Source organism: Cetorhinus maximus, chromosome 13, assembly GCF_964194155.1.
Source record: "Cetorhinus maximus chromosome 13, sCetMax3.hap1.1, whole genome shotgun sequence".
NCBI classification, from domain to species: Eukaryota; Metazoa; Chordata; class Chondrichthyes; order Lamniformes; family Cetorhinidae; genus Cetorhinus; species Cetorhinus maximus.
This window is the reverse complement of record NC_135891.1, coordinates 17,252,222-17,276,885: the sequence shown is the minus strand read 5'-3', so window position 1 is coordinate 17,276,885 and position 24,664 is coordinate 17,252,222. Positions and strand designations below refer to the sequence as shown.

At 39.7% G+C, this 24,664-nt stretch overlaps 1 protein-coding gene across 6 annotated transcripts in view; it reads right to left on the bottom strand.

The window, feature by feature from the left end:
* Nucleotides 1-1,705: 1,705 nt before the first annotated feature.
* The window catches only part of lsm14b (LSM family member 14B), a 53,239-nt gene continuing 30,280 nt past the window's right edge, over nt 1,706-24,664 (bottom strand). For 3 of the 6 annotated variants that reach the window (XM_078555032.1, XM_078555030.1, XM_078555031.1), the window contains exons 2-10: nt 24,236-24,390; nt 23,359-23,497; nt 21,758-21,898; nt 14,785-14,943; nt 14,446-14,526; nt 12,116-12,277; nt 10,450-10,618; nt 8,735-8,904; nt 1,706-3,572 (exon numbers count right to left, since the gene is read on the bottom strand). In XM_078555032.1, the coding sequence (XP_078411158.1) occupies nt 8,739-8,904; nt 10,450-10,618; nt 12,116-12,277; nt 14,446-14,526; nt 14,785-14,943; nt 21,758-21,898; nt 23,359-23,497; nt 24,236-24,390 (1,172 nt within the window). In that variant the 3' untranslated portion in view covers nt 1,706-3,572; nt 8,735-8,738. The remainder of the gene's footprint in view (nt 3,573-8,734; nt 8,905-10,449; nt 10,619-12,115; nt 12,278-14,445; nt 14,527-14,784; nt 14,944-21,757; nt 21,899-23,358; nt 23,498-24,235; nt 24,391-24,664) is intronic. The other 3 variants (XR_013578418.1, XM_078555033.1, XM_078555034.1) reach the window with 3 other exon arrangements.

Genomic DNA, 24,664 nt, shown 5'->3' with positions numbered 1-24,664 from the left:
TGATCCTCTTAACTCAATGCCGTACTTCTGCGCTCTCCCCATACCCCTTGATGCCTTGAGTCCAGAAATCTATTTCCTTCTTAAATATATTCAGTGACTTGGCCTCCACAGCATTCTGTGGCAGAAAATTCCATAGGTTCACCAGCCTGAGTGAAGAAGTTTCTCATCTATGGTCTAGCCCACATCCCAAGACTGTGACCCCTTGTTCTCGATCCCCCAGCCAGAGGAAATGTCATCCCTGAATCCTGTCTGTCCATCCCTGTCAGAATTTTATATGTTTCAATGAGGTCTCCTCTCATTCTTCTAAACTCCAGTGAATACAGGCCTAGTCAGCCCAATCTCTCCTCATATGACAATCCTGCCATCTCAGAAATCAGGCTGGTGAACCTTCGCTGCATTCCCTCTATGGCAAGTATATCCTTTCTTAGGCAAGGAGTCCAAAACTACACAGGTGTGGTCTCATCAAGGCCCTGCAGCTGGAATATGACATCCTGGCTCCTGTACTCAAATCCTCTCGCAATGAAGGCCAACATACCATTTGGCTTCTTAACTGCTCACTGCACCTGCAGGCCTGCTTTCAGTCACTGGTGTACAAGGACACCCAGGTCCCTTTGCACATCAACATTTCCCAATCTATCACCATTTAAATAATACTTTTGATAGAAAAAACAGAATGGCAAAGTGGATAACCTCACACTTATCCACGGTATACTGCATCTGCCATTTATTTGCCCACTCAACCTGTAAATCACCTTGAAACCTCTTAACACCCTTCTCATTGCTGATGACACAAAACTTGGTGGGAATGTAAGCAAACTTGGAAATATTACATTTGGTACCCTCATCCAAATCATTGATGTATATTGTGAATAGCTGGGGCCCCAAATACTGACCCCTGCAGTACCCCACTAATCACCATCTACCACTCTGCAAAAGGCCCATTTATTCTTAAGTTTCCTTTCTGCTAACCAATTCTCAATCCTTGCCAATATATTACCCCCAATCCATGTACTTAAAGTTCCACATAGGTTTGTGTGCAAAATTAATCATAAGCTTTCTGAAAATCCAGATACACCACATCCATTGGTTCTCCCTTATCTATTCTGCTAGTTATGTCCTCAAAAAGCTCCAGTGGGTTTGTCAAACATGTTTTTCTTTCATAAATCCATGTTGACTGAATAATCCTGTTGATATTTTCAAAGTGCCCTGTTATCATATCCTTTATAATAGACTCTAGCATTTTCCCTACTGATGTTAGGCTAACCAGTCTGTAATTTGCTATTTTCTCCTTCCTTCCTTAAGTTACATTTGCCCCCTCCAATCTACCAGGACTGTTCCAGAATCTACAGAGTTTTGGAAGATGACAACCAACGCTTCCACTTTTTCCATGACCACTTCCTTTAGTACCCTGGGATGTAGATTATTAGGCCCTGGGGATTTATCGGCTTTCAGTCCCATTAATTTCTCCAGCACTATTGTTTTAGTAATACTAATTTCCTTTAATTCTGCCATCTCACTAGACCCTTGGTTTCCTAGTATTCCTGAGAAGTGATTGGGTCTTCCTCTTTAAGCAGTTGCTTAATTTCTCTGCTATTTCCTTGCTTTCTATTATAAATTCTCCCGTTTCAGACTTTAAAGGATGTCACACAAGTTCTGTCAGGTCAAGCAGAGTAACAACCAGAAAAATAAGACACAAGAGGAAAAATATCTTTGCTCGTCATTTATTAAATCATTGAGGTATTTGCCCAATGTTAAAGTGTACTTCACACAATATTTATTGCTACAAGAGTGCAGTTACCATGGCTTTATGACATTATGTAATGTCAGTCTTCAAAATTTCAAAATGTGTGCAATAACAGGCTTGCTTGCAGAACAATGAATGCTCTGAAGGTAGTCATCTTCCAAAGCTAGCCAACTCTTCCTAGATCAACAAGTGCCAAAAAAGTTCTTTTTTTAAAAAAATGAAACAAAGTTTATACAACACAAACATCTGCAGGTATCTGAACATATCCAAAACACATTAGCTTTGTACAGAGCAATGTTGCACATTTCCTTTTCAAAATGATTATCCTTACTTTGCACACTGCAGTGAACATCCAGATTATTAGTTTCATAGCTGGCATTCCATGCAATTCTTGGTATTTGTAGCATAAAAAAAATTTTTGAACTCAAAAAATGTTGCACGGAAATTTAAATCCAGCACATTCATAAATTGGATGTGTGCCAGACAAAATAAACCAATTATGCACATGCTACAATCCAAGAATTTCTATAAGGAATTTATGCCTCAAGGTGTATCCCATAAAAAAAAGTAATCTTAGCAGTTGGATTCCCATCAGTATTATACCACCAACCTCAGTACTAATGCACTCCAAAATGTGAAGCTTTATTACAAGCTGCAAAATATGGGAGTCCATTGAGAATATTTACACCATCCAAAGGTGGCATACTTGGCTGATGGATTATAAATTGATATATACTTACACTGATTTTTATAGTGGCACCGTTTATTCAGATTCTCAGAGACCAGCATCCTTGAGCAGTGTCAATATTCATGTTGCTAAATTCAGCTCCCTTACCCTGGTGGCAGAATTGCACTGATGAATAACTGGATTGAAGCTAAAGAGGAGCCAAATTTAGCACTGTATTTGCTGGGAGGCAGCTGACCCGCACACGGTCTCCAGAAGTCAGAATTAAGCTACCAATATAAAATGCAGCTACGGGCAAATACAGGTTAAATGAAGTCATCCTTTCCACCCATGCAAACATGGAGGTTAAGTGAAAAGCAATTCCAAAACATTGAAGATTGAAGAGAGCAGTTGGAAAGCACTTGAAAATAAGTCACTGTTTACAATTGTTCAAATAACAAGGATATATCAATAAAAACAAATTTTAAGCTAAGATGAAGTAACAGATGCAACTAAAAATATTTAAGTTACTCAATTTCAAGTGCATAGAAGAGGCATGGATAATCTGTTCATGCCTACGCATGTTTGTTACTGTTCATTGCACCATCCTTTAATGATTTTACAGTACTTCAAAGAAGTTGTTTAAATTTAAGTGGATTAAAACAGGCACACAAGTCTTACCCTTCAGTACCATATGGAGCTCAGAGAATCTGCATGGGTGAGAAACATTTCAGATACTCAAGATATAAGGATGTTTTTTCATGGCAATAGAAAGGACTGGTGGCAATCCTGAGCGTATGCAGCAACAGATGCAATATGGAAGCTTGGTTCTTCAAAATAATAAATTAAGCTCTTGCACGATTTGTGCAAACTAGCCAGTTACAGACAAGCAATTACTCCCACCTGTTAAACACACAGCTAACCCAAAATAAACACATTCATCTCCTTTTTCACTGCATAAGGACCTCAAAATCAATACAAAACCTTAATTGACAGGATACTAGAAGCAGCATTTTACAACTAGCTTGCCAGTTGCTCCTTTGGGTGTATTTAAACAAAAATTGAATACCCACTAGTTCACAAGTAACATCCGTAGTGCCAATTCTTTTAGTGTATATACACAGAACCCAAAAACCCAAATCTTCTCAACATCGTCTAGAGTTTCTGAAAAGTAAAAGAAAAGTAAAATTAGATACATGATCGGGGAACAGTATTGCAATGTTTTCTAAGTCAATAGAACAAAACTTGGTCCATATTTTCAACTCTTCACGATATTACACAAAAATTAAGAATGTTAACAAAAGGACTGGGTGCTCCATCTTTACATCTAATTTGTTCATTTCACAGATTAAAAACCAAATTCCACAAAATGTAATGCTCATCTCCCTACAACAACCTGTTCTCCACCCCTTAGTTATTGCCATTAAAGCCAAGATAGAAAGAAGTCTGACCATTATTTATGGTGACTAAACAAAACCAAATATAATCAAGTAAAATCACTTACCACCTTTCCAAAACAAGCTTTGGGTGAAAAGTAGGCTACAAAACAATGATATCTTGGCAAAATGGCAAACAAAAAAAAAATTCATGGAAGTAAAGCAAAGAGTCTAAATAGATAGGGCACTTGGCGAATAAGAAAGATATTAGAGAAACCCAATAGATGGCCTCCAGCTCAATTCTTGCTCTTGGAGGACAAGACTGATACTACAGGCTCTCTTTAAAATACAGCAGGGTCAGTGGAATGTTCATAATTTGGGTATTAAAAATCAATGACAAGCAGCTCAAATGAAGGATAATCAGTCAAAGTAGCGTGACGGCCTCTTAATCACCTTAACATTATTTAGTAATTTAGTAAAATTGCAAGGTTTCCAAAATAACAGTGTTAATGCAAAAGATAAAGCAGATGATGTTCTTGTCATTCCACTTTTATCATCATTCTGAAAATCAGGAATTCTTAAAGAAAGTTTAAGTGGATTAAAACCGACACTGTTTTATGCTCAGGCACTGTGCAACAGAATCTAGTTACTGTATTATTTCAAGGGTGCAAGTTGTGAATTTTGTACTCCAGTTGACAAAAGTACTATGGAATTGTTTTATATTTAGAATTGAATAGGGTTAGTTATAAGGATTCTTTACGATTCCCAGCTCATTTTTATCCCTACTTACATCAGCTCCTGCTGTACTGTTGATATTCAATTTTTTCACTTGCGACTGGTGGTTTTAATTTGTGAATTCATACATAGTTCCTACACACATTAGTCAGGACCCTCACAGCAGGATAGACTTTCATCCTTCAAACTGGGCTAGGCTTGAACCAGGTCTTAAGGTGGAAAAACACAAAAAGCCCCACAGCATTTACATGGAAGGACAGTAGACTAATGTTGCCAAAGCCCCATCTTGTCTTTCACTATTTAGAAAGCATCTCAGCTCATTTGCATCAAAAGAGAAGCGTGTGCACAAAAAAAAAATCCTTGAATGAGTCACATTCTAGACAATGCTAAAACAAAAAACAAACAAACCTGCACAAGTCTAATTACAATCTCCATATATTCCTTTTTAGGGGCCATTTTTCCAGCTGCCCTAAAAAGTAATCCAAATGCAGCCAAAAACGCCCAGTGTCAAAGCCTACCCATGAGCTTTGAGCCAATAAAGAGGGGGCATACAGCAAATAATTATCACCTCTTAAATTTCCAAATACAGATAATCAGTCCATAAGGCGTCAAGTTTGTATTTGTGTACAGCAAGATGTTTAAAGAACACTGACCTTTTAGTCAACATAGCCTATTTTTGGGTCATGCCTTTCAGCATATTATAATTAGTGAGGGAAAGCATCCAAGTACAGGAAAAATATAACTAGGGTACCAGTAAATCTTCTCCACCATGGAATTTATAATTCCACTTTTTAAATAAGACAGAAACAGAACAACTAAGTGACAGGGACTGCAACAAAGACCAAATCAGCTAACAGACATTAACCACCTTCCCCAGCCCTTTCCATTAAAATAGATCACTCTCCCTCATTCTCCAAGAGATTTAACATCTAGACCCAAATCAGCTAAATTTCAACAAGGAATCCTAAACATTGTTCACAGATCAAACCAACTTTCTAGGGGAGTAAGGCATGCTTCTGGTGTTTTAAAAAAATCAGCTTCTTGCTAATACTTGGAGCCAAAGTTGAGCCCTTCAATGAGTAATGTATTGGCCGTTTCTTTCCCCACAGCAGTTAGGGGAAAGAGCTCCAAGAGTCTTGCTGGTCTACAAAAAATAAGCTTCAAAGATCAAAATATTCAAACTTATACTGCCCTTCAATGCTCTAATGCAGAAATGTGTTACTTAATAGAAGGGGCTAGCACTGCATAGAATACAAACATTATATCCTGAAATTACCATCCACTACATCATCCACAGCAAGTTCAACTTAAAATTCATGTTTGATGCAATGCATGATTACAATGGCCATCTAAATCCAGTAAAACCTAACAGTGCATTTATTAGATAACTTTTGTTGAATTGGACTGCTTATTGTTTAAGTTACTTGCATGAAACATTCAAATTTAACTGCTACTGTACAAATTATTTCTTCAACACAATTGTCAGGTACACTGGCATAAAAAATTAGTTTAAAATTGTATAGGATATCCATATTCAAATAGCGTAAAAGCTTTCTGCACATCATACTTAGCACTTCCTCTAGCTGCAGTGCAAACTATATAGTATAAACTCAAGTTTCAATTGGGAATGTTAAATTTACATCATGTACGGTGATTTCAGATCTTAAGGGGGGGTTACACATCTTTTGGCAGCAGAAACTATATTTGGTTAATCACAAGTATGGAACTACACCAAAAGCATGAAAAAGATGCTTCAACAAAAAATAATTTTCCATTGTTTTATTCCTCCTCAAATAAGAATTTTGCATAATGATTTACAAAATCTCCGCTTTGGAAAGCAAACTAAGATTCCATATGGAATAGTCACAGTTCTCGTGTTTGAGTATCTTAATTTGTGTCTTATCTTATAGGGTGTTCACCCGTTTCAAATTGCTCAAAAAAATACCTGGCACATAATACATGAAAATATCAACTTTTAAAAAACTATTTACAACAAAAGCAATAAGTCAGCCAACGTTATCCCTATGGATTCTTACCTTCTCTTGATCTTTTCATTGGGAACTGTCAGCGTGACATTAGTCGTCTCAATTTCTCTGCTCCTCTCACTTACTCTTAACCTGTCTCTCTCTGAACTTGCTGCACTCCGTTCTCTCAGGTCCAACCCTGACATTGTCATCAAGCCTGCTGACAAGGGTGGTGCTGTTGTTGTCTGGCGCACTGACCTCTACCTCGCAGAGGCTGAGCGTCAACTCGCAGACACTTCCTCCTACCTTCCCCTGGACCATGACCCTACCGCTGAACATCAAGCCATTGTTTCCAGGACTGTTACTGACCTCATCTCCTCTGGAGATCTTCCTTCCACAGCTTCCAACCTCAGTCTCCCAACTTCGGACGGCCCGCTTCTACCTCCTACACAAAATCCACAAACAGGACTGTCCCGGCAGGGCAGACCGATCGTGTCAGCCTGTTCCTGCCCCACGGATCTCGTTTCTCGCTATCGACTCCATTCTCTCTCCCCTTGTCCAGTCCCTTCCCACCTACATCCGTGATTCCTCTGACACCCTACATCATATCAACAATTTCCAGTTCCCTGGCCCCAACCGCCTCCTCTTCACCATGGACATCCAATCCCTCTACACCTCCATACCCCACCGGGATGGTCTGATGGCTCTCCGCTTCTTCCTTGAACAGAGGCCCGAACAATCCCCATCCACCACTACTCTCCTCCGTCTGGCAGAACTTGTTCTCACACTGAACAATTTCTCCTTAAACTCCTCTCACTTCCTCCAAATAAAAGGTGTGGCTGTGGGTACCCGCATGAGCCCCAGTTATGCCTGTCTCTTTATGGGGTATGTGGAACATTCCTTGTTCCAGTCCTACTCTGGCCCCCTCCCACAACTCTTTCTCCGGTACATCGATGATTGCTTTGGTGCTGATTCATGCTCTCGTCTGGACCTGGAAATATCTATTAATTTTGCTTCCAATTTCCACACCTCCATTTTCACATGGTCCATCTCTGACACTTCCCTTCCTTGACCTGTCTCAATTTCTGGTGATAGACTGTTCACCAATATTCATTACAAGCCTACCGACTCCCACAGCTACCTCGACTACAGCTCCTCACACCCCACTTCCTGTAAGGACTCCATCCCATTCTCTCAGTTCCTTCGCCTCCGTCGCATCTGTTCTGATGATGCCACTTTCAAAAACAGTTCCTCTGACATGTCCTCCTTCTTCCTTAACCGAGGGTTTCCACCCACGGTCGTTGACAGGGCCCTCAACCGTGTCCGGCCCATCTCCTGCGCATCCTCCCTCACACCTTCTTCTCCCTCCCAGAACCCTTGTCCTCACTTATCACCCCACCAGCCTCCGCATTCAAAGGATCATCCTCCGCCATTTCCGCCAACTCCAGCACGATGCCACCACCAAACACATCTTCCCTTCACCCCCCCCGGCGGCATTCTGTAGGGATTGTTCCCTCCGGGACACCCTGGTCCACTCCTCCATCACCCCCTACACCTCAACCCCCTCCCACGGCACCTTCCCATGAAACCGCAGAAGGTGCAACACCTGCCCCTTTACTTCCCCTCTCCTCACCGTCCAAGGGCCCAAACACTCCTTTCAAGTGAAGCAGCATTTCCCTCAATTTAGTCTACCACATTCGTTGCTCCCAATGCGGTTTCCTCTACATTGGAGAGACCAAACGCAGACTGGGTGACCGCTTTGTAGAACACCTTCAGTCTGTCCGCAAGTATTACCCAGACCTCCTGTTGCTTGCCATTTCAACACTCCACCCTGCTCTCACGCCCACATGTCTGTCCTTGGCCTGCTGCATTGTTCCAGTGAAGCTCATCTTTTGGCAATCTCCACCTATCACTAGCCCTCTATCCAGCTCTACCTGTGTCACCCACCCCCTCCCTTAAACCAGCTTATATTTCACCTCTTTTCTATTTTTACTTAGTTCTGTTGAAGAGTCATACGGACTCGAAACGTTAACTGTGTTCCTCTCCGCAGATGCTGCCAGACCTGCTGAGTTTTTCCAGGTATTTTTGTTTTTGTTTTGGATTTCCAGCATCGGCAGTTTTTTGCTTTTATTAAAATAAGTGTCAGGCTTTCATTGGACTAATGTTTGTACACCAATTTCAGCCCCAGAAGCCCTCCCAAGGACAGTCCTTTATACCAGAAGCATCTCAAAAACAACTTCTACTGCTTTACCTTACTAAACCCTGCTACCACCACTATTTCTTGGCATCGAAGAGGTTCTTCTCCCTCCTCCACGTCCTCTTCCACCACGGAAGCCTCCACGAAAACCACGTCCACGAAGAAATTTAGCCGAGATCCCAAAAGTTTCTGTGTTAAGTTTTCTTTCTTCAGCCCATGTACGCCTATAACAAGTTTGTAGACAAAAAGTAAAGTAATGGATGAAGTCGGAGAAGCTACCAGATTTAAGTGCAGTTCTGAAAACAAAGCTATGAGGCAATAAAATGGACTGTTTAAAGAATAAGCTACCCTTTCAAACAAGTCTGACACTTTTGGTATCGAGTACAGCAACATTCTGAGCATTTAAAGCCGAAGACAGTTTCCTGCATAGCTTAATGAGCAAGGTTCTCCAGTTTGTGCTCATTTAACTGATTTTAGACAAGGTGAAAGGAAAACCTAGAGTCAGACTCAGCATAATTGGGCTAACATATACCAAAAATCAAAGCTCTCGATCAGCTGATGGCCTAACACTGTTTGGGTTCAAACTTGAATTTAAATTTAATTATAAAATGTCGTACTGGACAGCAGTTTTTGTATATTTTATATTCAGAGGTCAACCTTGGTATATTATGGGGAAAGGAGGAAAAAAAATAGCAACATTCTTATGCCTCATTTATTCTCCAGACTTTCAGAACATCCTTATGTCCACTAAACATCTCCACTCATGGCAAGGCAAAGTTAATCACGTACGTGCTAATTTATAAGGCTATTTTATAAAATTAATAATTTAAAGTCTAGCACATTAAATATATGCCGATACACAGTCTGTATTCTAACTAAATAGTACATCCAGAATATTGATCAAATGTTTTCATTCATGAATTCTGACAACCAATTTCTAATCCTAAATAATAGGTCAAGTCAAGAAGAATTTTATGGACATTCCAACTATTCCTTCAATCTCCTAAAAATCAAAATAACTGTACTTTTAAGTAAATAAAGCCAGTTTACTTCAGAATGGTTTTCTGATTCCTTAATGTGGGACTTATTCACCCAATATAGTATTTTTATAAATGAAGTCCATGACCAGTTTCTATAGACAACTAATGCTGCACTTCTTTTCATTTTGCAAGCAGTCACAAGTGGCCTTAATTCAAGTATCCTTTCGTCACCTCACGTCCCACCCCTTCCACCCACAGGCTGCCTCAGCACTATACCTCAAGCCAAACAAAAGCTATTCCAGCCTAGGCCACTTTAAAGCAAGCTACAACGTTCCAGCCTGCACCGTATTTCTAACATTAGTGCTGCCACATCCATAAAGATGGCTCAGATAGAGGTAATGATGGTTGTCTTCGCTTTTAGTTTAAATTTATTGAATCAATAATTAGGAGAGAGGAAAATGTGAGAAGGTACTTGGCTGCAAGCTTAGAGGTCGTTCAATTCCTGAGAACAAAATCATGTTCACCACCACTTAATGAAACAATACAAACTTCATAACTCAAACTTTGAATGTGAGTTGTAAAAGTTAGAGAGTCATTTAAAATTGTAAGTTGTAAAACTAATGAGTTATTTTTTTTTTTAAAAAGTGCACTGCTGTCTCGCCAACTCGAGTTAGGAGAAGCAGTGGGAAGATAATGGACTGGTCAGTTGTATATAAGAGAACTGTACCCATGGCAACTATTAGAAATATAATTTACTTCACAATATACATTAAACTACACAACCTTTACCTTGTCTTTGGCTCAGTTGAAATATTATCAAAGAATGATTTTGTTTTGTCATAGTAACAGTTGGGTCCAAGAGGAGGTTCTTCTTTATTTCCTTCAGTGCTTGGTGTCTCAACATTTGGATCTCCTTTTTCTTCTTGGTCACCAAGATCTCCTTTATGGACCTTGTCATCTAAAAGTTAAAATATTTTATTAGATGCTATTAAAAACAGATACCTAAAAGGTACCCTTTGGATCACATGCAGCATTTGACACCCAGGCAACTTATGCTGGTTTATACTACGATTTGTTTGCTGGTTTGTTTAAAAACTGTGGGCTTGGGGGTTTGTAAAAGCTTTGGTGTTGTGGACTCCATGGTGGATAAATCCTAAATTGAAAACTCTGTGGACTGATGATTCCTAAAATCTGCAAGATGTTTTTAAATGAATGGAGGTGTGGAATTAAACTTCTGTCCAGTCCCCATTCTGCACCCCTCTCCATGGTAGATGGCAGGTACCTAGGTAACTCAGACAAAAACCTTGGGCATTTGGTTTTAATCCGTAAAATTTCTGCAATATTAGAATCCATGTGCAAGGACTGGCAAATTCTGCTGCGACTTGTGTGTTGCACTGATTGAGCATAAAAGCAAGAAAGAGAGTTTAGAATGCTTGGTAAGCATTAAAGACTACCTCCACCACATGGACTGCAGCCATTAGTTTTCACATGTCTGCTAACGATACCTGGCTCCACCACCATCACTTTGAATCCTCCAGTGTTGCAAAATTATTAGACTCTTTATCTAACATTAAGTGCTGGGTGACCAGAAATTTCCTCCAGTTAAATATTGGGAAAACTGAAGCCATTGTTTTTGATCCCTGCTCCAAACTTCAGTCCCTAGCGACCAACTCAATCCCTCTCCCTGGTAACAATCCAAGACTAAACCAGTCTGTTCACAACCTTGGTGAAATATCTGACCCCGAGATGAGCTTCCAACAACTTATTTTCTCCATCACCAAGACTATCTATTTCTAGTCTATTATTGTTACCTCTAATTCGACCATTCCAACACAATCTTGGCTGTTCTCCCACTTTCCAGAAACTTGGTCATCTAAAACTTCGCTGAGCGCGTCTTAACTGGCACCAAGTCCTGTTCACCTATCACCCCTATGCTCACTGACCTATACTGGCTTAAAATTCTCATCCTTGTTTACAAATCCTTTCACGCCTCATCTCACTATCTCCAATCTCCTCCACCCCCACAATGCTTCAAGATATCCGCATTGATCTAATTCTAAACTCTTGATTTTAATTGATTCCTCACTGGTGGCCGTGCCTTCGGTTGCTTAGGCCCCAAGCTCTGCAATTCATTCCCTACACCTCAGCCTCTCTACCTTGCTTTCCTCTTTTAAGGCGCTCCTGAAAAGCTCTCTCTTTGACCAAGCTTTTGGCCATCTGACCTAACATCACCTTATGTGGCTTGGTGTCATACTTTGCTTTATAGTCTTCCTGTGAAATGCTTTATTACATTAAAGATATTGCTATACAACTGTTGTTTGAAAAAGTCCAGCACCATCTTCAAGGGCAAATAAGGACAATACTAGCAACACCCATATCCCAAGGATGGCTATTTTAAAAATAGGTTCTTGCGTGCTTTATAGTAACTTCGATTAAAGAAATAGTGAGAAGTTACCTTTTATTTTGAGTTTGTTTTGGAACTCCTTTTCAAACTCTTCCTTGTTAAACTGAGCATTTGCACTTTCAAAATCAAAGTCCCCTTCAAACTTCATTGTTGCTTCTTTATTATTTCCAGAAAAGTTTTGCCCTCTTCCACGGTTTCTGACTCTTCTGTTGCCTAAAATTAAGTTACATTTCCTTGCATTAAAATCAATACGAAATTTCAAGTAACAGTTGAGGGAAGCTGAGCACAGATATTCCAAAAAAAAACAGGAAACGTTCGCTAACTCTATTAATTGACTTAGAATTATGGGAATTTAAGAAATTGATTTGTTGGCTGTGGCTTGAAATTCTTGGGAATTGGATGGGGAAAGAGTGGTGAAGATATCCAGTGACATTAAATCATGCCTTGCTATTTCATTGTGGACTTTATTGGCTATATTATCAGTTACTTGCTTCAGACTCTACTGCATGTTTTTGAAATATATAAGTTTTGTGGAGAAGAAACTAACTGCTGAACCAAGTTTCACCAATATATTGTGTCTTTGGAGTATTGGCACCTGCCAATGCAAATGTCAGGAAGATTGTTAGCGAACGTGTCCTCCTAGTATTTTGTGCAAGCTCTTAGCTCTTCTGTATTAAAATTGGTATCAGAATCTCAAAACCGTATAGGAGCTGAGAATTTCCCAATAGAACTCCAGGTCAGTTTTGACTGGCCATTTTCCACACCCTGGTGAAAAAAGTGGCGTCATGATATCTTCGCCACATAACATATTAAACTCTTTTCATAGTTCTTTGAAATGCACTGAAGATCTTGAAATATTTAAAGTGCAATTCAAATATTGCACTGCTACCTTGCTGTGTTACTGCTTCAGTATAGTTAGCCTGCTTGCAAAATGTATTTTAGCCTGAACACAATGAACCAACTATGTAACCTCTGAATCAGACCAAAATCCCATCAGTTTAAAAATAGATAGCTGCTCATATCCTATGTGCAAGACTCAATTACAGAAACTGCCTTTTTTGCTGCAGAACATCCAAACTCATCAGTAGTTGCCATATGGTGTATTGATAAAGGTCTAAGATGACAAACTATCTTTACAGTTTAGGAATTTAAAAAATTGTAACAGATTAAGTGTCAAGAACTAAAAAATGCTGGATCTGTGTGCTCAGATCAGGAAAGGAGCAGACAGCAAGACTTGCTCTCATTTATATATCACCTTCACGTCTTCAGACAACTTGTTGCACAGATAATTACACAAGGGTAGCAAGATGCATCAACAGCATACATGGCAATTATATGCACCATGTTCCACAAACCATGAGATACGTGGTCCTATCTGGTTTTGGTGGTGCTGGTTGATGGAGGAATGTTGGTCAACCATTAGAGAACTACATTCTTGGGAAAGAGGAGGGAAGAATGAAGAGGGGAGGATAGAAGACTAAAGGGAGAATAAAGTAATGAGAAAAGTTAAATAAATAAGTCCAATTTATTTTTAAATTTGATACACACCAGTAAATAGTCAGCCATTTGACGTGTAATAATGGGGACAAGTCTCAGGCTTGCATTTGAATCCACGTACTACCAGTGCAGTGTCACATCCACATTATTGTTCTCTTCAGCTACAGCAACTATTTCAGAGCTGTCCTGGTCATCCATTCATCATCCTTCATTTCATGCAGCATTTTATAAAAGACATCATCCTTTCTAAGGCAGCAAGGACCAATAACTCTTAGATACTAGCCTCTCACCTAATCCCTCTTCTTATCCTTCGACTCCAATTTTCCTTCCAATCTCATCCCTTGCTGTGTATTCCCTAACCCTGACTAATCCTCAGGAAGATCCCCAACATCATCCCTAGTCACCAACCAAGTTTAGAACCCAACATCGAGACTTCAGCATGTTTACCTCCAGGCATACTTTTGACCAGGACCTGTCCTCTAATAAAAACACCTTCTGTCATAAGCCTTCCCAATTCACTTCACCTAATACCCTCAAGCTTTTCATTGACAACTCTTGTCAATTTCTCCACTCCTAACATACATCAATCATGATGCTGACAGAAAAGGCATGTATTTTACAATAGAACCTCTACCTTACGGATGCTGGGTACAAATTCCACCTCCTCTTCAAACATAAAATCATCAATGCACAGGCAGATGCTGATTTCATCTTTACAGGCAACAGAAATTTGCATGTACTTCCTCTAAGCTAGTATACTGTATCTGCTGCACACCGTACAATTGCCAGTACTTTGAAGAGACAAAATTCCTCTAAAAAAAAACATGCTTAAAAAAGGGTCACGTGAAAAGCCTACAAACCTGTAGATGAACAAAAGTACTTACCCGATCGTCTCCTTTGAGGCTGAGGCTTTTTATTCTCGTCATTCACTTGAGCTTGACTTTGCTGTGGAGTTGGCTGTACAACTGAAGATAGATAGGAATGGTATAATTCATTGCCCATTAATTCTTCAACTGGATGAAACATTGTGTAACACTATACTAGTGCCTGGCCTCAATCCTAGAGCTATCAACCCACCAGTGGCAAAAGAGTTGGTTGCTAGGAAAAAGCGAATCACTAAATTGTGACTTTCCTGCTATATTATATAAATGCAAATAATTTTTAATACATTAAAAGTCAGGGTGCCTCATGTGGCCAATGGTTCAGGTCCAAAGAACTTTTACCTTTCCTTTGCTCCTGTCCAACAGATTGCTGATTTATACTGGCAGAGATTTTGTCCTGTTGCAGGTTCTTCTGGTTAAGACCTTCTGTAGGGCTTGTCTGTACACCCTGTTCCACCATAGGACTTTGTCTTGGTGGCAAAAATGGAAAGCCTGTAGCTGCTAAACAGACAAAAATTTAGTTCAGCAACTGCAACTGAGCATAGCTTGCATGCACTAGAGAAGTTGACTTCATTTAATAAAGCACAAGATGGATAGAACAACTAAAAAATGGCAACTATTACACAGCAATAATAAACCAAGAGGTCATCTTTGGTTAGTTGTTTGAAAAATGATCAATGCACTAAAAGGTTTGAATGCCAATTTCTGTATCAGCTACAAATTGAGTCTGCACAAGAAAATAATTTGAAAATTGTACATTTGTCATCAGTTCATATAAAAGCATTCATTTTAAATTAAGCAACTCTCATTGGCTAAAGTTACAATGGAATGAACAAAGCAGCAAAACTTGTTGCAATATCCATATTTATGAACTGATGTTGCAAATTTTCCTCAATCTATATTTTTTAGTGGAAACGCCCCATTATATTTGATCATAAAGTGAGCTAAATGTACTCTAGTTATCAAGGCTGACTCGCTTGGGGACAAAAGATTTACAAAAAAACTTTAACATTCGCTTGATACTACTCCATTACCTAAAACTGCTAAGGTGCCCTATTCAACAAGATGAACAATGCAGTCATTTTGAACTACATGTCTTTACACACTAGTTGGTTCAATGTTTTAATCCTTTATCACAAAAATGCAGCTTTCCTACTATGCTGTTGTCTTAAAACCCTCTCCCTTGGCTCCCCTACCCTTACCAAATGGCACTTATTGACTTCTTTGTCACTTAAGATTGAGACCACCCATCAGCTGCCTTTCACTTTATTCCCTTCCCTCAGGCCACTTAGTCAAACAGTCCAAGATTTGCCCGTCTTAAATCTTTCTCATCTTGTCTACAAAACCACCCCAACTTGTTGACCATCTAACTTCCCTTCTTGGCATCCATGTTAACAGGTAGTCAACAGTCCCCTCCACAAGTCTGCATTCTCAAAAAAAAACACCCTTGGCCCTTTTCTCCTTGAAAAACACTGTCCCACCTCCAACCTCCCTTTTCTCTCTAAAGCCCTCGAATGTGTTACAGCTTCCCAAATCTGTGCCCATTTTTCCTGTAACTCCATGTCTTGACTCCTGCAATCAGGTTTTTGCCCCTGCCACAGACCTTAAGTCATAAATGACATTCTATGTGATTGATCAGTGTAAACTATCCGAAAAGTCCTTCTTAACCTGGTCTTCAGTTAACCACATAATCCTCCTCCAATATTCAACAGGGTGGGACTTCCCTCACCTGGTTTCCATTTTTATTTATCTAATCATTGTCATGGGATTTTTTCCCCTTACACACACATTATTTGAAACACGCGTACTATTTCAAAACAGATGATTTTTTTGAGCAATGGTTCACTCATTTTATGCTTAAAATGCATTGCATTCCAAACTCACTTGTGCATTCTGCAGAAGCATGCAGTAATTTCTTTTAAAATGTTGCAACATATAACAAAAGTCTGATTCACACAGTGCCAAACTGTTACCACAGTTAAATTAATGTGAACATTTGATGGAGTGGAGTGCCAAGCTTCCAAGTAGATACAACTTCTATTACAGAAGTTGCAGCTGCAGTTACATTGAGCTTACAGGCATGCATGTATTTCATTAGTCATAAAACTTAAAAAGATTGGGTTCTATCACCCCAAAGTTTGATGTAATTTATAGGAATGAGAAACCCAATACACAAGTCATAGCTAGATAGATATTAGCTGTGGTAATGTAACTTTCGTGCCCAATATTAAAAGTGGTTATTAAAGAATGCTACAGTATGCATCACAACAGTTGTCCAGAAGTGCACAGAAACTACTTCCACAAAATGTCACAATTGCTGAATTTGCCAATTTGTATAATACAGCAGATTTAGACACCAGTTACAACACTAACACAATTGCACATGGGCAAATATAGGTATTCAAAAACCACACTCAGAAATGTGTTTCCCCAGAACAGCACAGCAGGAGTTCCTTGGGACCCAACTATTTCCTACAACTAAATGACCTTCCCTCCTTCATAAGGCCACACTAGTCAGGCTGGATGTTTGACCCCATAGTCAACTTCTCTAATAACAAAACTATCCTATGCTGACCTAAAGCAAGATTGGACAATATCCAGGCTTGGATTGGCTGAGTAGCAGGTAACATGTGCATCACACAAATGCCAGGCAGTAACCATCCCCAGTAACAAACACCTAACCACTTCCCTTGATCACAGCAGCACTGCCCACATCCAATTAAGAAAACAATTCGGGTTGCAGACAGGGGAAGGCTTGTAGGACCTGTGTTAAAATGTTACTGGCCTATACAGGCAGGTCATGAGTCAGCTTGCTCAGGGATAGAATGACAGCAAAAGGAAAAAAAGTTAGTTTCAAGAGTTCATCCTAACACATTTGTTTGGTGATATATGTAAACAAAGGTAATGGAACCTAGCTTGTTGTTTAGGATCTATTCGGATATTCTATTACAGCTAGATCTCTGGATTCAGTATTTGCCATTTAAATTTCAAAGCTATAGCATTGTCAATATAGTACATTAAACAGAATTCACTATCTCCTCAGTTAAAACAGTGTTGTAAATACAAACAGCCATAGTCATATAAACCTCAACAGCAATAATTTTAGTGCCCATAACCGTTTTAGTGTCTATAGCTTATTTTAAAAACTATAAAATCCTTTAAAAATCAAGTTAATTTGTGGAGGTGGGGTGAAAAGAATGCCATTTGTGCAACCAGTTAGGGGCAAGAAACAGTGAACCCTCAATATTTGGCTGCAGTTAGAATTATGTAAACCAGAAGCAATAAGCCCAAAAGAAATTTAAAAATCACAGAAAAATACACCAGGCTTCTCTCCTTTCACACCCAGAGTGTATAGACCATTTGGGTCTAATTGTTTTTTTAAAAAAATTTGTCCACAGGATGATGTGGGTGTTGCTGGCTACACCAGCATTTGTTGCCCATCCCAAAGTGTCCTAAAGAAAGTGGCGGTGAGCCACCTTCCTGAATCGCTGCAGTCCATGTGGTGTAGGTACGCCCAGTGGCATTAAGGAGGGAGTTCCAAGACTTTGGCCCAGTGACAGTGAGGGAATGGTGATATAGTTCCAAGTCAGGATTGTGTGGGGCTTGGAGCGGAACTTGCAGGTAGCAGTGTTCTCAGTCATCCGCTGCCTTTGTCCTAGGTGGCAAGAGGTTGCAGGTTTGAAAGGTGCTGTCAAAAGGAACCTTGGCGAGTTGCTGCTTCACTTGTGTGAAGTATATAACAGTTTTTGTGGAAATAAAAAGCAAGAAGTGATGGAATTTCAATTCCCATCAACTTGAAATTGGCCATTACTGAAGTGACTGCTCTAATAATCCATATAGTTACAGGAATATTTCGATCATGGATACATGTCATGATTCAGGACTGTGGCCATTTTTCCACCACAACAGACTTCAACATCATGATTTTAACGTGCATTTAGATAGTTTACCCAAATGACAGGATGGGATGGCCATTCACATGCAGACAAAAGGCAACCTACACTAAGTAATGGCTTTCTTTTAAAAGCAATAACTGGTTATCCTAACCTAGTGCCCTGATGTTGATAATTTTCTTCACATGTTGGATGAAAGGCTTCAAGCAGACACCATGGGTCAAATTTTCATTCCAGGGTTGGGAACCCAACGCCTGGACTATTTCCCTCAGCTACTAATTGGCCTGGAGGAGTTTGGCAGTCAGGTGGCGGAAGTTGAGCACAGGATAATTTAAGGTGGCAAACAGCAGCCATGATTGATTGCAAAGGCAACAGCAAGCCCAAAGAAAGCAGAGGGCCAATGGTGCTTTGGGCAGCCGTCCCCAGGCAGCTCCACGTTTTGCTGATTTTGAGGCTCTGATTGAGGCTGTGCTGGACAGGAGAGCTGTACTCCATCTGAAAGAAGAGCTACATCAAGCCAAGCAGGCATGGCTAGAGGTGGCCAGAGGGCAAGAGCAGGGGGATTGAAACGGAGCACATGGGTGCAGCACCAAAAATGGTTTAGCAAAGGGCAAGTGCCAAGCAACAACGGGGTGACAGGCCTCTAGCTTTGTAGACACCAGAATAAACTCTGAACTGAGCAAGCTGAGAGGGCAGCCATCTATCAACTCTCTCTTGATCCTGTGGAAGAGAGCACATGGTGCACAAGTAAGGGCTCAGGCGGGTGGAGTGGTTCAGCTCACCATACTGACCACAATCAAAGCAGCAGCGCTGGAGTTGGCAAAGGGTTCCATCACAGAATGCCATGGGCAAAGGAGAGACAGGAGCTTGTAGAGAATTGAGTTGCAAATGAAAGGCATGGAGGTCACTTTGAGATGTCACTGGCTGTAATTGCTCTCTGCATCCAAAGCTAAGTCCTGATCAGGAACCACAATCCAGGGAACAACCTTTATCCCACAGCAACCACTCAGTCTGGATGTTGACCTGAAGATGTCCAATACCAGGGACTGTTGGAGGATAGAGGTGTCATGAGCTGCTAGGAAAGTACAAGCGCATTTGCAAGATGTGGTCAGAGACAAGCTCGACACTGCAAGCTGAAGTCTTTTCTGTTCAGGAACCTGGCTAGCTGTTCGATCCGTGCCTTGATGACTATGTGGGTACAACTGTTGACCCCCTGGATCTGGGAGAAGCCATCAATGGCAGCAAACAAAGGCAATAATGCCCTCTGTGCCTGCACTGGCCCCTGTCTGAAAATTAATCTGGCCTCCAGAAGAGGGTATCTGTCACTCATCTGATGCCATGATGAGTTGCCAACCACAAGCTATCATTTAGGTCTGCAGCTTATCCACAGAATGACCCAGACGCAAATGTTCAGCACCTCAGTCACCTGGACAGCTGCTGGTAGGGGACTCCCAAGGGTACTGAGACACCTTAGGTCATAGTGTTTAAGAGAACAAATGTCAGAGACCAATTCTCTGGATAGGTGTAGTCTCTTACAGCACTGGCACTCATTTCCAAGTAGTTAACTCTTGGAGATGCATTTGATGTCTTGGGTAGCGCCTTCTTTCCCTGGCAAACCCAATCTGCTCCTCTGGCAGTTTCCTGACCAGGAGCTTGCCATCTACTGATGCTCTTCCTCACTACTCTCTCCAACCTCAGAAGGCTGCTCCCATCTCAGTAGCTTCACCTTTCACTCATTGGTTTAACAGGTCTTTCTCAACCCACCTCTGAGGTGTAAAGTGATGCCAGCGTCTCAAGAGTCCAAACGCACTTTTCATAAAATCAAACCTCACCTTTAGCACAGGGAGCTCTGTGTCACTGCATGAGCAACTAAGTTTCACTCCCCCCATTTATGCAACATTTTCACACTGCATTCAAGAACAATAATGGATTCCCCGCTGTGTGCACGACAGCTATGCTCAAATGTGCCCTAGACCCTCTATTTCTCCTGCTTGTCTTTTGAACTTGCTGTTGCACCTCATGAGCTGAACACCACACAAGTAATTGGAGGCATGCGAGTTGTGGGCTCCATGATCCTCCTACCTTCCCTTTGAAAACCTAAATGTGGAGGAAACAGTGATGCCTTCCAAATGCACAATTTTCCAGGCCTGCTTGTACAATCTCGCCCCCACTGAATTCTGGGATTGGATTTTCAGTCAAGGCAGCAAAAAGATTGCAAGGGAGAAATAACAGCTGCACTGTAGGCAGATTAAATGGCAGATAGAAACCATCTTTCAACCTCATCGACAATAAAAGTTACATGGCACAGCATTGTGCCAGTTTCATCTGCTGAATAAAGCAGCTCATAAGGCAACCAAAAAATGCCTGACAGTTAACTTAGTCCTGAGATATTAAAGTACAATGCTTAAGACAGATCGAGACCAGATCACAAGGCAGATTCAATGCAATAGCCCACCCCACCACCACCCCCAATCCTGCTCTCCCATCAGCAGCTACAAAAGGTAACAAATGTGAATTTTTGATAAAAACACTCAAGGGAACAATTTGACACTTGAGCAGACACCCACAGCAAACCCAAATTCTTCACACTGTAGAGATTGTTCATCATTTGACATCATCAATGCCAAAATTTATACTCTAGTCTGCTCCAACTAATTACCGTTGCCTATCCTAATAGAAGCTACATCATAAAAGAGACTGCACCCCAGAATGTAGTGTGGCTAGCTGCACAAGAACAAAAGCTAGGTGGCAAGCTATACTCACCAAACCCTTTAATGCAATTCATTTAGTAAAGTTCAATTTTCAGTTAAAAAAAAACCTTTAAGTAGCTTCGATTACAATATTAGCTTCAAATAGGAATTGGAATATTTTAGCAATTTGATACCCAAGAGGATCATTTGTCTAAGCTGAGAGCTATGTGCACCCCTTATCATTATACTCCTGCCAGTTTAATGGTAGTGTTGGTTTAAAAGAATAAAATTAAGAAATTCACAAAGCAAACTAAGACGTTAGTGGCAATATTCCAAAACAGTAGATATGAGATAAGCAAGTCAACTTTTGTTTATGCAAATATGTTAATTTATTAAAAAGTAAAAATTTTTGTTGGAAAGTTTACATATCATTTAGATGCAAAAAGAACAAAACCAGATCTCACTGTAGTTAATTCAGGTGCAATTTAGAATAAACGGGATCCATTTGGACTGCTGTTTTGGAATTCTACAAGTGTGACAATAAGCAGGTCTCATTATGGCATGCCTCAAAACGTTTGCGAATTTGTTAAAACAAAGTTGCTTCAACAAGAAATAATTTGAAATTAGTACATGCTGCACACAGACATTTTAAACTAAGACTAGATAGATTGGCAACTGCCTAGCATAGTAATAACAGATAAACAACCTAAGCAGACTACAGACAGACGTTACCCTGAGAAATCAGCTGACTTTTCTGCAAGGGTGCTGGATCAGGTGGTATTTCAAGCTCTGTAAAGGCTGGTTGTGGTGAGGGAGGACTATCAGTACTGGAGGAGTGAGAAACAGTTGTGATTTGGGTGGGTGTTGAACATCCTGTTAAAGTGCAGGAAGGAAAGAAAAAGGGAACCAGAAGATCAATGCTGCCAAATTTTATTAAAAAGAAAAAATTAAGTAATCCTCAAATCCTACAAAGATATTTTACAATAACTTGTCAAGACATTCATTATCTGTCAAAACTAGTACATACATTTTTCACCAGGACCAATTATACACCACTGGGTGAGAATACAAGGACAAAAGTAGAGTAGTGCAAGACTGCAAGCAGCAAAAATTGGCATTAGACTCAATCACAGCACTGAATTAACAGTTAAAAGAATTTACAGCCAGGAACATCTCAATTCAAGCAGTATTTGTTGAAGTAGTAGACAAAATACATTACAGTCCACCCAATAAGTTGGAGGTTTCCCAGGTAGTGAAAGATTCTTCCCAAGTATTTTAACATGTTGTGGTACCTGTCCTATTGCACAGCAAATCATAATTGCTCATCTAAGCTAGATGCACATTACTCTAAGGAATGAAGCTTGTATACACTTGCATTACTCCGGTTTGTATTTTTAATTGCTTTTTAAACACTGGACATTTTTGCACTATATGAACCGTTAAACTCAACAGCCTCTGAAAACCAACCACACAGATTAAGTCTAGATCAGAACTGTTTGCATATAATAGATTTTAAGTTGAAGCTGCTACCAAAATTTAAAAATACCAGAACTTTATACTCTGGTCTCGGAACTAAAATGGTTTAGCTGCAATGGCTCCAATAAAAAACGTTAGACTAAATTGGCAAGTTGAGATTTCCTACAGTAATTATGCAAGTTGTACTAATGGAAAAAACACATGCCTCAACCTATTTGATATTGTTAGTTAGTATTTACTCCCAGGGCTTTAGTTACACTAATTCAGTTGTAAAACTGATTAAGCTACTTCACAATTTGATCTGCATTGTCATTCTAAATATGCATAAGAGTACAATAACAAATTTGTAATGACTGGAAATGTTTATAGATTTGTCAAATGTCAAAACTGGTATCCTTAATATTAGCAAATTAAGTTGGACCAAGAGGTATTTTACAATGTAACTTGACAGACTTAGTAAAACACTTAACAAGTAATGAACAACATCAATTGAAGAGGTGGATTATGTTGTAATAGTTAGTACAAAGTATTTATTTACAAAATGTCAAATTACAGCCATAAATTAAATTCAATTCTACATCCACAGAGGTTTAACCTTAAATTTTGGCAGCTGAAAAGATTTCTTAGAAAGTTAGACTGCACTAAATGTTTAATGTTTGCCAAGTTAAGATAAAGAGGCTATTAATTTCAGATCTGGCAAGTTGTAAGGTCAATGCACTAACCATTATTTACAGATACTTCCAGCAATTCTGCTCAATTGTTAGTTTCAACAATCTAAACTAAAACTGTAGTTTAATGTACAAAATGTTAACATAATTGCATGCAAATTATTCATAATGAAGAAACAGTACACTGACCTAAACCCACAGAGCTACCATACTGCTGTCCAACCAGAGATCCTCCTCCAGCAAACTGGTTATATGGAGTCATACTACGGAATGGGCTGTATGACGTAGGAGGTTGAAATGAATTGTTTGATGAAGCACTCAACGAAGACTAGAAGAAAGATGCTGTCATTACTGACGCTATTACTGGTACACAGTTTTTACACAAACAATATACACATTATAATATCCTACGATACGGTGTAAAACTTAATTACACCCTTTCACATCATGAAAACAAACTAGATGTTGGCAAAGCAACAGAATAAAGACCAGGCTATTCAAGCCCTTTCTATCAAATAGATTTACCATCCACATTTTTGACATTAAGTAAAAGAATAGAAGTTAAAAATGCATATTGGTGTTTTCAGTGATCTTTTATATCCACTGGTCCCTTGCACAAGTTTCTAATCTTGGCCAACGCTTTCACAAAATAATTATTGCAGAGAACTGGTACTTCATACACTGGGAACAAAAACAACACAAGACAAACTGGATTATTATGGGCCTAACTGAGGCAATTAGGAGGCAGTATTAATTAGTTGCTTAAGAGCAGTGGCCCAAGATACCAGCAGATGAAGCTGAATCAAAAGGAAAAGTATAACTTTCAGATGCCACTTGAAGAGTAGAATTTGTCAGCAACCCAACTTGGAGATGGAACATTTCCACAACAACAAAATTGAATAGCATGAAAAAATGACTTGAGGGATAGACTTCTTGTTTAAACTAATTTTCCCAATTTACCCACATCTAGTGACTGTAGCACTGTAGTAAATCAAAAACAATAATTATAGAACGATGAGATACGTACCAAAAATACTGATACTTTTAAACAATTTCAGTAATTCACCTGTACAATAGCAGGGTCCTGGGGTTGAGGTTTTGGAGGTTCACACACAGTAATGTCCTTGATATCACTCCCACGAAAGATGATGTATTCATAGATCTCATCTCTTGGGGCGACAGGTCTGTCTGTGGGGCGGTCTTCTGTTCCAAATGATCGCACTGCCAAAACAAAACATTAAGTATCTTGCATTAAATACAATCCAACAAAATTTCATCTGATCATAAGAGTACTGATTGAAGCTACACTTGAATCAAAACGAAAATAATTGTTAATTACAGCAAGTGAACTGCACTACTTTATTCATTTTTCAAATGGATGGGATACAAACATAATCTTTCTGCAATGAGATTAAAGGTCAACATTTGATAAGATTTACTTGATTTTGATCTTTTGATTTGTCATTACCATTAGCATTTTGGAAAGGAAAGGGTT